General features: G+C 39.1%; 1 protein-coding gene across 1 annotated transcript; it reads left to right on the forward strand.

Annotated features, from left to right (window-relative positions):
* Positions 1–4,332: 4,332 nt before the first annotated feature.
* LOC121459426 (olfactory receptor 6C74-like) lies at positions 4,333–9,921 on the forward strand. Its single transcript, XM_041669182.1, has 2 exons — positions 4,333–4,364; positions 8,976–9,921. The coding sequence occupies exon 2, from the start codon at positions 8,983–8,985 to the stop codon at positions 9,919–9,921; it is 939 nt and encodes a 312-aa protein (XP_041525116.1). The 5' UTR covers positions 4,333–4,364; positions 8,976–8,982.
* Positions 9,922–12,027: the final 2,106 nt, after the last annotated feature.

The raw sequence follows: 12,027 nt of genomic DNA on the forward strand, positions 1-12,027 counted from the left end.
CTTCTTTACAGCATTTCTTGATAAACTAACAATTGAAAAGAATGATTTTAGGGATAAAATTAAACAATTTCTATTATCTTGGGATATAGTGGCAAAAGACAAAGAGTGAACTCAGTGAAACAACTGCCCAGATCTAGATGTGTTTAAACAATCTAAAGGTTTCTATGTGTGCTGTGGAAGAAAATGTTCTCTCCAGCAGCCATAGAACTCAAATTGTGGAATATCAGACCTGTAACCTCATCATAAGATTGGCTGAATTACAATAAAAATTGAAGTCCCAGTCTCAGAGAGAGTCAGGTGTTAAAGTAAGGGCACTGATTGGTAAGAGATGGGATCCTGTAACTTGGGATGGAGATCCATGGGAAGACCCTGCTGAAGTTGTGAACTTTGTACATTCTGATTCTGAATGGTTTATACCACTTGAGGAAGTAGTCTCCTTAGCAGAGGATGTATTCCAACCCTTGCCTCTTAAGGGAATTAGTCTTTCATTGTCAACCACGCAGCAGCAAACTTCCCTAAAGGAGATGCTAGACAAAAAAATACTGGTGTCTCTTAGGGCCCTTTAGTGTTGCCCCTAGATCTATAGCCAGACTTAAGATTAAGCAGGCTCCCAGATGCGAGATTGAAAGTCCTTGAGGAGGTGCTCTATACTAATAAGAAGCTGATGGAGTTTCTAATTCATTAAAGAAGAAATTTGTGTGTAAATGGAATCTAGAGATGTAACAGACATAGATACCCTCAAGGACCTTCCCTAAGTGACAGTGTAATTTTTTTTTAATTTATTAGACTTTTAAAAAATAACAATCCAAGTTCCCACTCCCTCTCCTCCTCCCATCCCCTCCACACACCCTCCCACCCCACCCCCATCTAATCCTCAGAGAGGGTAAGACACATTGCCTTGTGGAAAGTCCATGGCTGTCCCTACTATATCTAGGCTGAGCAAGGTATACATCCAAAGAGAATAGGATTCCAAAAAGCCAATGCATATAGTAGGGATAAATCCAATGCCACTGCCAGTGGCCCCTCAGTCTGCCCCAACCATGCAACTGTCAACCACATTCAGAGGAACTAGTTTGGTCCTATGCTTGTTTGTTCCTTCCCAGTCTGGCTGGAGTTGGTGAGCTTCCATTAGCTCAGGCAAACTGTTTCAGTGAGTGAACCCATCATGGTCTTGACCTCTTTGTTCATATTCTCATTCCTTCCACTCTTCAACTGGACTTTGGGAGCTCAGTCCAGTGCTCCAATGTGGGTCTCTGCCTCTGCCTCCATCAGTTGCTGGATGAAGGCTCTATGGTGATATTTAAGATAATCATCAGTCTGACTACAGGTCAAGTCAAGATCAGGGCCCCTCATTTCTATTGCCCAGGATCCTAGGTGGGGTCATCCTGTGGATTCCTGGGAATTTCTCTAGAGCCATGTTTCTACTAACCCTATAATGGCTCCCTCATCAAGAAAGAAATCTCTCTCCTTGCTCTCATCTCATGACAGGGTGATCTTATCTCCTTAGGTTTCCACAACTGCCCTAAAATAGAAGCACAAACTGGGTACCAAGGCTTGTGTACCTGGATGTGTAGAAAAGATTTCTGATCATAACATTTTTAATGCAAAATGAGATAGTAACTCTTGATGACTATTAATTTTATTGATGTAAATGGAATCTTTTTGTACAAACAGAAACCATATCTTTATTAGTTATATTTTGAGAATGCGTCATCCTAAAAGCATCTCTATGGTAATGATAAGAAGCTTTATTCATAATAGACAAAATCTATTCATAGCATCTTCAAGAGGTAAAAGGTGAAACCTGTGATATACCCATATATTGGGATCTTTAACAACTTAGTAAATGTTAGGAATTAAAAGGCATAGATGAATTTTAAGCACATATTGGCTAATAAAAGAATGAAGGATTAAACAGGAGTATACTAACGGATAAGTTCCATTTAAATAAAATTTTAGGTGACATAGTTTCACACAGAGGAAACTTACAAATCAGTGTTTCTCAGGATTTTGGTAGAGGGTTTAACAATTTTGGCCCTTAAAATTACACAGTATTCATTCTCTAGAATATCTTCAGTTTGGCAGCTTTTAGTCCACAACTAGCTCAGCAAAAAATAGCAATATCCACCTCTCTCAGTTCCTAATGCATGTGTCCAGTGAAGACAATTGTCTGCAGTAAAATATTTCTCAACTCCTTGTTGTGGAAAGCAATCAAGACTATAGTAGTACGTGACTATGAGAACATATTTTGAAATGTAAGATTACATCATGATATTTTCAGGTAATGATGTATTCTTCTGTCTCCTAACTGCAAACCCATAGCATCCTGCTGGCATAGTCTCCAGAAAGGAAATAAGATAGATCTTCTACTTGTTTTTGTTCTGCTTAGGTCCTCGGTGCACACTGAGGGAAGGTGAGGTCTAGAGAAAGATATTGGGATAGCAGAGTGGCGCCTTAAGAGAGAATCAATACCCATCTCTGCTTTTTCTGCTGTGAGTTAAAGGATATAAGCTCCTGATCTTGGACTTCCTAGCCTTCAGAAATTTGAACCAAAATAAAATTATTTCTCTTTATAATACACTAAACTTTTGAAATTTGCCACATACATGTTTTCTCATATTGTTCTATCAGTATCTTCCCTAAATAAACAAAAAATCTAGAGTATTCTGGTAAAGTAACAGAAAACAGATGAATGGAGTTAAAGACTTCCACCTTAAATTAAGTTTTATAATAATAAACTTGTCCCTCATTTACCTGGCCATTCCAGATACAATAAGAGTAGGTGAAAGCCTTCATATTTAGGTTGGACAAGGAAACCCAATAGGAAAAGAGCTTCGAAAGCAGGCAAAAGTGTCAGTGATACACCCACCACTACTTTTAGCAATCCCCCAACACACCAAGCTAACACTCATAGCATATATGGAGAGGATTTAGTGTAGACCTATGTAGGCCCCATGCTTACTGATTCAGTCTCTGAGATCCCATTTGGGCCCTGCTTAGTAGATTCTGTGGACCATAGTCTTGTGATAGCCCCATCCCCTATGTCTTCTACAGTATTTCCTTTCTCTTTTCCTATGGGTTCCCCTATCTTCGAGGGACCTGGTAGAAACCTCCAATTTAGATTATTTCCTCATCATGTCTGACCGTGGGTCTCTGGGCACACTCCTATCTGCTGCTAGAGGAAGCCTCTCTGATGATGACTGAACAAGACACTAAGCTGTGAGTGTAGCCAAATATCATTAGGAATCATTTCTTTCTATTTTTCTTTCCAGTTGTCTTTGGTTCTGCTGTACGTCTCTGGGCTATCCTGTCTCTTATTTCTGGGCATCCAGGCAGTATAAGGCATGGACTTCCTCTTTTAGCAGGGCCCTCAAGTTAAACCAAACATTGCTGGTCACTTCTACAAGTTCTGCACCACCATTGCCCCAGCAAACCATTCAGACAGGACAGATTGTGGATGGAGAATTTGGCAGCTGGTTAGTGTCCAGACTTCTTTTTCTGTAGCCTGAAAAGTACCTTCCCTTCCAAAGAGACTAGGACTTAGGGGTGAAGGCTCCAAGCTGGCATCAACTCAACCTCTCTAAGTTCTGTGGACTATGTAGAATTTGTCCTTGACAAGGAAGTGTGCTTCCAGTTTTCAGAGAGGGACTTTCTGTCCTAGCATCAGCCTGGGTTGTTTAGTGGTCTTCACAAGACCTCCAAGGCCAATAACTCAAATGAATGTAACCCAGTCCCACCACTTGAAGCCTTGCCTTAGTACAAAAGATAACCAGTTCAGATTCCATATCATCCTCATGTATTCCAGGAAATTTCCACAGCACTAGGTTTCCACACTGTCCCCCACCACACACAATGCCTCCCAGTCCCACTGTCTGTCCCCCACAGTCTCTCTCTCTCCATCCTCCCACCATCTGGTCCCTCCAGCTCCCATACCCACCAACTACAATCCATGCTCCGAATCTTTTCTATTTCTCCTTCCCAGAAGATCTATCCTTCCCTCTATAACCCTTCAATTCATCTAACCTCTCTAGGTATGTGGATTGTAACTTGCTTATCATTTACTAACAGCTAATATATATTTACAAGTGAAAGCATACCATATTTGTCTTTCCAGCCCTGGGCTACCTTACTAAGGATGATTTATTTTTCTAGTTGCATCCATTTGCCTGCAATTTTATGATGTCATTTTTAACAGCTGAGTAATATTCAATTTTGCAAATGCTTCACATTTTGTTATCCATTCTTCGGTTGAGACACCTGAGGTTGTTTCCACTCTCTGGCTATTATGAATAACGTCACAATAGACATAGTAGAGCAAGAGTCCTTGTGATAGTATTGAGTGTCCTTTGGGTATATGCCCAAGAGTGGTATAGTTTGAGTTATATCAATTTCCAGTTTTCTGAGGAAACATCATATTGATTTTCATAGTGGACGTACAAGTCTGCACTCTCATCAGCAATGGAGGAGTGCCCCCCTTGCTCTTCATCTTTTTCACAATGAGCTGCCACTTTTGTTATTGATTTTAGGCATTCTGACACATGTAAGATGAAATCTCAAAGTAGTTATGAATTGCATTTCCCTATGGCTAAGGATGTTGAAGATTTCTTTTTTGTGTGCTTTTGTTTTTGTTTTTTGAAGCCCACAATTGGTATGTGGCTCTTTATATAATCTTTTTTAAAAGAAAAAAATTTCTGCCTCTTCCCTGCCTCCCATTTCCCCCCCCCCACTCCTCTAACCTTCCCCCACTCCTTTCTCCTCCCTCTCCAGTCCAAAGAGCAGTCAGGGTTCCCTGCCCTGTGGGAAGTCCAAGGTCTTCCCCTCCTCCCTTCAGGTCTAGGAAAGTGAGCATCCAAACAGGTTAGGCTCCCACAAAGCCAGTACATGCAGTAGGATCAAAACCCAGTGCCATTGTCCTTGGCTTCTCAGAAGCACTCATTATCTGCCATGTTCAGAGAGTCCGGTTTTATCCCATGCTTTTTCAGTCCCAGTCCAGCTGGCCTTGGTGAGCTCCCAGTAGATCAGCTCCACTGTCTCAGTGTGTGGGTGAACCCCTCGCAGTCCTGACTTCCTTGCTCATGTTCTCCCTCCTTCTTCTCCTTATTTGGACCTTGGGAGCTCAGTCTGGTGCTCCAATGTGGGTCTCTGTCTCTATCTCCAGCCATCACCAGATGAAGGTTCTGTGGTGATATGCAAGATATTCATCAGAATAGCTATAGGATAGGGCGATTTCAGGTTCCCTCTCCTCAGCTGCCTACACTCATCCATTGCTGGTGGGAATGCAAACTTGTGCAACCACTTTGGAAATCAGTGTGGTGGTTTCTCAAGAAATTTGGGATCAACCTACCCCAGGACCCAGCAATACCACTCTTGGGAATATACCCAAGAGATGCCCTATCATATTAAAAAAGCATTTGTTCAACTATGTTCACAGCAGCATTATTTGTAATAGCCAGAACCTGGAAACAACCTTGATGTCCTTCAATGGACGAATGGATGAAGAAAGTGTGGAATATGTACATATTAGAGTATTACTCAGCGGTAAAAAAACAATGACATCTTGAATTTTGCGTGCAAATGGATGGAAATAGAAAACTCTATCCTGAGTGAGGTAACCCAGACCCAAAAACATGAACATGGGATGTACTCACTCATAATTGGTTTCTAGCCATAAATAAAGGACATTGAGCCTATAATCTGTGATCCTAGAGAAGCTAAATAAGAAGGTGAACCCAAAGAAAAATACATAGTCATCTGCCTGGATATGGGAAGTAGACAAGATTGCCAGGCCAAAACTGGGAACTTCGGGGTGAGGTGGCATGGGGCTAAGGGGAACTGGTGTGAAAAACGTGAGAAGGGGAGGATTGGGGGAGCATGGGGGAATGGAATGGTTGGGATAAAGGAAGGATGGATATGGGAGCAAGGAAGTATATATCTTAATTAAGGGAGCCATCTTAAAGTTGGCAAGAGACTTGACTCTCGAGGTGTTCCCAGGTGACCAGGAAGATTTCTGTAATTGTTTCTCAGCCATCTGACATTGCTCTGTTGAGAAGTCTCTGTCTTTTTTTTTTTTTTAAGTACAGATTGTCTGGGGAGTACATTTGTTTAACAGGAGATGTGCAGGATCTCAGGGAAATGTTGTCATGAATCTCAAATTCTCATGAGAATTTTCTTTAAATGTTGATTCATAAAGTGAGCCCATGAAAATTCCCTAAGATAAAGATGGATTCATTTTATATGGCAGTGTGGACAATAAGTAGAAAATGATTCAATGCAAGGACCACATCACTGCAGTAGAAAGAGAACTTCAACCCAAAAGTCTGCCTGCCAAACAATGGCTAACAAAATTGTCTACAGAATTGTCTTCATAGGTGAGCCAAACACATCCTAACTTGTAGTTTAGTGTCAGCTGCCCTCAGAGAGGAATGCAGTGTCTCTTTTCCTAAACTTGATCAAACCGTTTAGTCCAAGAAGAGTCTGGTCCAAGCACATCTGTGCTGGTATCTCTACCACTTTATCATGTGTTTGTGTGTTTCAAATCAATGCTTGTACTTTTTAGACTTTTTACACTGTCTCTTGGAATTCAGAAAGATAAAACCATTTGCAAAAGTTAAGAAATATTGTCGATTATGTATATTTAATTCATTTAAATTTTTTCTACCAAAAGATTGATAGGTTTTGATCACCTTTAAACTTTAATAGAGAAAATAAGGCAATTGTATAATTACAGCTAAAAACATTTTCCATTTTAAGTAATCCAATACTCAAAATGGGTGATACAATTTAAATTCTTTCATATATTTGGCTTGGATATGAATATTGCTTTCAAAGAATATTGTAGAATCCTTGCTATGTGTCGCTTCACATAGAAAGATGAATGGACTGAATTAATGATACTGTGATTTCTGTGGTTTAGATGTACGAATTCCTACATTTTATTGCCATTGAGACATTTGTGTACACAAAGGAAGCTGTAAGAGATGCCCTCGTGACTCTCTGATGTGAAGGTATGTCCAATAATTGGTGATCTTAGCCATGTGTGTCGGCTGTGTTGGTATGCACAGTCCTGACAGCAGAAGGCTCCTCACTGCTTCTCAGTAGATTATGGATTCACCGAGCACTTTGCCTCAGTTCTTTACACTATTCTGGGAGTATTTGCTCTCATTTCTGTTTCTCATTCTAAGACCTAACATAGACTCCAAATATTTTCATGATATTATATGAAGTAAGTTTTTGAATATTTTTTTAGTTACCTGTGACCTTTCCTAGGAATAATATATACATTAGAGGTTTAAGTAATGACCATATTAACCTTAAGACAAAAAATAATACTGTAGAAATATTGTCATGCCCCTCGTGTGTGAAGATCTATGTGTGAAGATCCCAAATTAGAAGTTCCCTGGGAGATATTATTACTTTTAACACTAGAAATCCAGATTAATATATATATATTAATTATATATTACATATATAAATCTATGTAATTTTGTTTATTAATGGTGCCATTTCAATATGTACAGGTATCTACATCAGTTCCTACTGTTTTTGCTCATATTTCCCACTCTTTCTTTTCTTCTCCACTATCCCTGACATTCTATCTTGCTGTAAAGGCTAAAGTCTTATGTATAATACCCAAGCACTACTCTTTTCTCCAGTTTCATAATTTTTATTGACTGAATGACAGCTAGAAATTTTAATATTATTATGAGGAAAACATGTCAACTAAAATTTGACTTATGTTATTTGATAATACAATACTTTTAAATGCATATTATTTATATAATATATATAGCATAATTTTTATGTATAAAGTGATTTTTAACTTTATCAAATAGTTCTCCTCTTTTGTAGGTCATTTATTCACCTTGTGAATTTCTTCATAAGATGAATCAGGAACATATAAGTTTAAGAAGTACATAAGGAAAAACTTAAAGGTTTAAAAATATCATATTTGCTTCAAGCACACACACACATTCCTCTAAAATTTTTCTCTTCAATTTCATTTCCCATTTCTAGATATCTTATATCTCAGAATTCTACACAACTTTTTAATCCTCCCATCTCATTCAGCGCCCTTAAACTCTATTTACATATATCTTTTGTCTGGTGTACCTGTTGCTCAACATTTATTTTTTTGATACTAGAATCTTAAGAATCCACAATGGTTTCTTATAGACACTGGCAGTAACAAACTGTTTCTGATTGAAAGAAAATTTCAACAAAATATATGGTGATAGCAGAAATCAAAGCAATAGGATTTGTAAAGAAAATTGCTTTAAGTCATCGAATTCAATATAAATATAAACATTATCTCAATAATTTGTTTTCAATTTTGAAATTGCATCACTCCGTGAAAGTATTAAAATGAAAATCAGACAGTTCAGTTAGATAAGCTAAATAACCTAGAAAGTCATATTGATCTTACTGATGGCTTTTTCTTTCCCTCTCCTTTTTCTCTCCCTCCCTTCCACCTTCCTATGTCTAGCTCCTCTTTCTTTTTTCCATTCTTTTTCATTATAGACCACTGTGGTTCAAGTAACTAATGTCACTGGATTTATTTGAAAATATTTAATATTGTAGCAAATTAAAGTTCTTTGGGTGAGCAGAAAATATGACACACCATCCTAACTCTGGTATATGCTCAAGAAATAAAACATCTTTTTTTTCCCCTGAATCTTTAATTTACTGGTAATTTGTTCTCTGAAAAGTGATGAACAAATAACACCACCATATAGATTGTTCTAGAGTAAAATAAAAAAAAAATCCTGATTTCTGTCCAGATGCCATGAAGCTGTAAGCTACTGTTTTCCTGGCACAGCTCTCTTTAGATCATTGATGAGTACTGTGTAGCTGTCTGAACCCTTGCCTTCTCAACGACTAGGGTACTTCAGCATTACTTATCACTAGCATGCTTCTGTAGTGATAACCTCCCTTCACCCACCTCTCTCTTGTCCACTTAGACCAGCTAACAGCCAGAGGACCACAATGAAGAACCACACAAAGGTGACAGTTTTCATTCTAGCAGGTTTGACTGATGACCCGCTGTGGAAAGTTGTCTTATTCATCTTCCTGCTTCTTACCTATCTGCTCAGCATCACTGGCAATCTGATCATCATCACACTCACCCTGGTGGATGCTCACCTGAAGACCCCCATGTATTTTTTCCTTCGGAACTTTTCCTTCCTAGAGATTTCCTACACTACTACATGCATCCCCAAATTGCTTGCTACTATGGCAACTGGGGACAAAAGCATTTTGTATAACAGTTGTGCCATTCAGGTGTTTTTTGCTTTCTTACTTGGAGCATCAGAATTTTACTTGCTGGCAGCCATGTCCTATGACCGCTACGTGGCCATCTGCAAGCCCCTGCACTACATGACCATCATGAGCAATAAAGTCTGTATGCAGTTGGTCCTCAGTTGTTGGATTGCTGGCTTCTTTGTCATCTTTCCACCACTCCTGTTAGGCTTGAATCTTGACTTCTGTGCTTCCAACATCATTGATCATTTCTACTGTGACACCACCCCACTCATGCAGATTTCCTGCACAGACACACAGCTCCTGGAGACGATGGGCTTTGTCTCGGCTTTGGTGACACTCTTTCTCACATTGTTAATGGTGATAATTTCCTACACCTACATAGCCATGACGATTCTAAAAATCCCTTCAACCAGCCAGAGGAAGAAGGCTTTCTCTACATGTTCTTCTCACATGATTGTGATATCCCTCTCGTATGGCAGCTGCATCTTCATGTATGTTAAACCATCAGTCAAGCAGAGAGTATCTATTTCCAAGGGAATTGCTGTGCTCAACACCTCAGTGGCTCCACTTCTGAATCCTTTTATCTACACCTTGAGGAACCAGCAAGTGAAAACGGCATTCGTTAATACAGTACACAGGATTGCATCTTTCTCAAAGAAATGACTATACCATTTCACTATATGAAGGAAATGAAGAGAGAAGATTTAAATAACACCAGTAGTATATAAGATAAGTCTGCTTCAATTGCCTCTCCTTGTTTTGTTATTCATTTTCACATCTCACAGAATATTCTTGCTCTATAGAAGCAAATTTATGTGTGTGGGGAGCAGTGAGTTAAACTTAGAGTTTTGCACAAACTCGAGAAACACACTATTATTGAGCTATGATCACAGTTGTGTAACCTGAACCTCCAAAGGCTGTTTTCTCCCTAAAACTCATCTTCTTCTTTCCTCTAAGTGTGAACCAAAGAAATTGAGCTTATTTTTCTACATCTCTTTGTCCTTTAAAATTCTCATCATGACCACATGAATGAGCATGGTTTTGATTCCCAACAGTAAAACTGCATGTAAAACAAAATGAATTTTAAAATCCCAATTAGTCAAAACTATTAAATTCTCTTTTATTTTATATCATGTTTAATGTGTGCTTAATGGAAACATTATTATGCTATTCTGTATTTGTGATTATTTATACACAAAGTACAGATATTGCTTAATATTTTTATTTACATCTCTCTAAATTTTAGCGTGCATTTTATTAAAAAAAATTAACATCTGGATTGGCAGATTAGAGCCCTAGCTGCTAATCCTTCCTGCTTGAGTGTGGTTCCTGTACCCACATGGAAAATGGACAGAACCAAATTCCCACAAGATTTTCTTTGACTTCCTCCAAAAACAGTGCTCCTTTATCTTCTATATAGACTCACTGACAAAAATGAATAAATAAAATATAATAAAATTTTAAATTAAGAATTTGTAGCAGTTTATCCATTATTGTGGTTACTAATCTTTAAAATATCTCTATATAGATAGATATATAATAAATATGGATATGTCATACATGTATGTATGGTAATTGTTATAAAATATTGTATGTAAAATACTGATTTATTTTAAGACTTGCCCATTTGTATTTTACAAATAGTACTAGCCATATCTAAACTTAAATGTGTTAGTCTTACTTGTTCATTTGAATATTAGTAATAAAACAGGTATTTACACTTTTAAAATTTTGAGTAACCTACTATATTTTTTGAGATCATGGGAGATGATTTGTGATTGATTACTGAATAAAAGCAATGCAATTCTATTATTTTCAAAACTGTTGCTTATCTGATGTATGTTTCACACAGACGTTTATGTGCACATAAATAGTGAACAAGAAGGGATATATGCAACTATGTAGGTGTCCTCCTCAACTTGTGAAACAACGAAAGTTTTAGAATCATGTCCTTCTCCTCGGGAGAAGTTTTTTTTTTTATTGAGAAAAGGAGAAAAAAAAACAAGTTTCCACCTCCTCCCAGCCTCCCATTTCCCTCCCCCTCCTCCCCACCTACGCCCCCTCCTCCCACCCTTCTCCCCCTCCCCCCACTCCTTTCCCCCTCCCTCTCCAGTCCAAAGAGCAGTCAGGGTTTTCTGCCCTGTGGTAAGACCTAGGACCTCCCACATCCGTCCATATCTAGGAAGGTGAACATCCAAACTGGCTGGGCTCCCACAAAGCCATCACATTACGTAGGATCAAACCCCCGTGCCATTGTCCTTTGCGTCTCATCAGCCCTCATAGTTCGCCATGTTCAGAGAGTCCAGTTTTATCCCATGCTTTTTCAGTCACAGTCCAGCTGGTCTTGGTGAGCTCTCAATAGATCAGCTCCACTGTCTCAGTGGGTGGGTGCATCCCTCGTGGTCCCGACTTCTTTGCTCATGTTCTCCCTCCTTCTGCTCCTCATTGGGACTTTGGGAGCTCAGTCCAGTGCTCCAGTGTGGGTCTCTGTCTCTATCTCCAACCATCACCAGATGAAGGTTCTATGATGATATGCAAGATATTCGTCAGTATTGCTCTAGGATAGGGTCATTTCAGGTTCCCTATTCTCAACTGCCCAAGGAACTAACTGGGGACCTCAGCTTGGGCACCTGGGAGCCCCTCTAGGGTCAGGTCTCTTGCCAACCCTAAAGTGGTTCCCTTAACTAAGAATTGTGGTTCCGTGCTCCCCTGTCCAACCTTCCTTTATCCCAATCCTCCTGCTTTCCCAAGGCCCGACCTCCTTCCCTT

This window comes from Microtus oregoni, unplaced genomic scaffold (genome assembly GCF_018167655.1).
Source record: "Microtus oregoni isolate MIOR12 unplaced genomic scaffold, Mior012 000001F_ref0000356, whole genome shotgun sequence".
Taxonomy (NCBI): Eukaryota; Metazoa; Chordata; class Mammalia; order Rodentia; family Cricetidae; genus Microtus; species Microtus oregoni.

Coding starts and splice junctions, on each gene's coding strand:
- LOC121459426 (XM_041669182.1), top strand. CDS start 8,983: ATGAAGAACCACACAAAGGTGACAGTTTTCATTCTAGCAGGTTTGACT.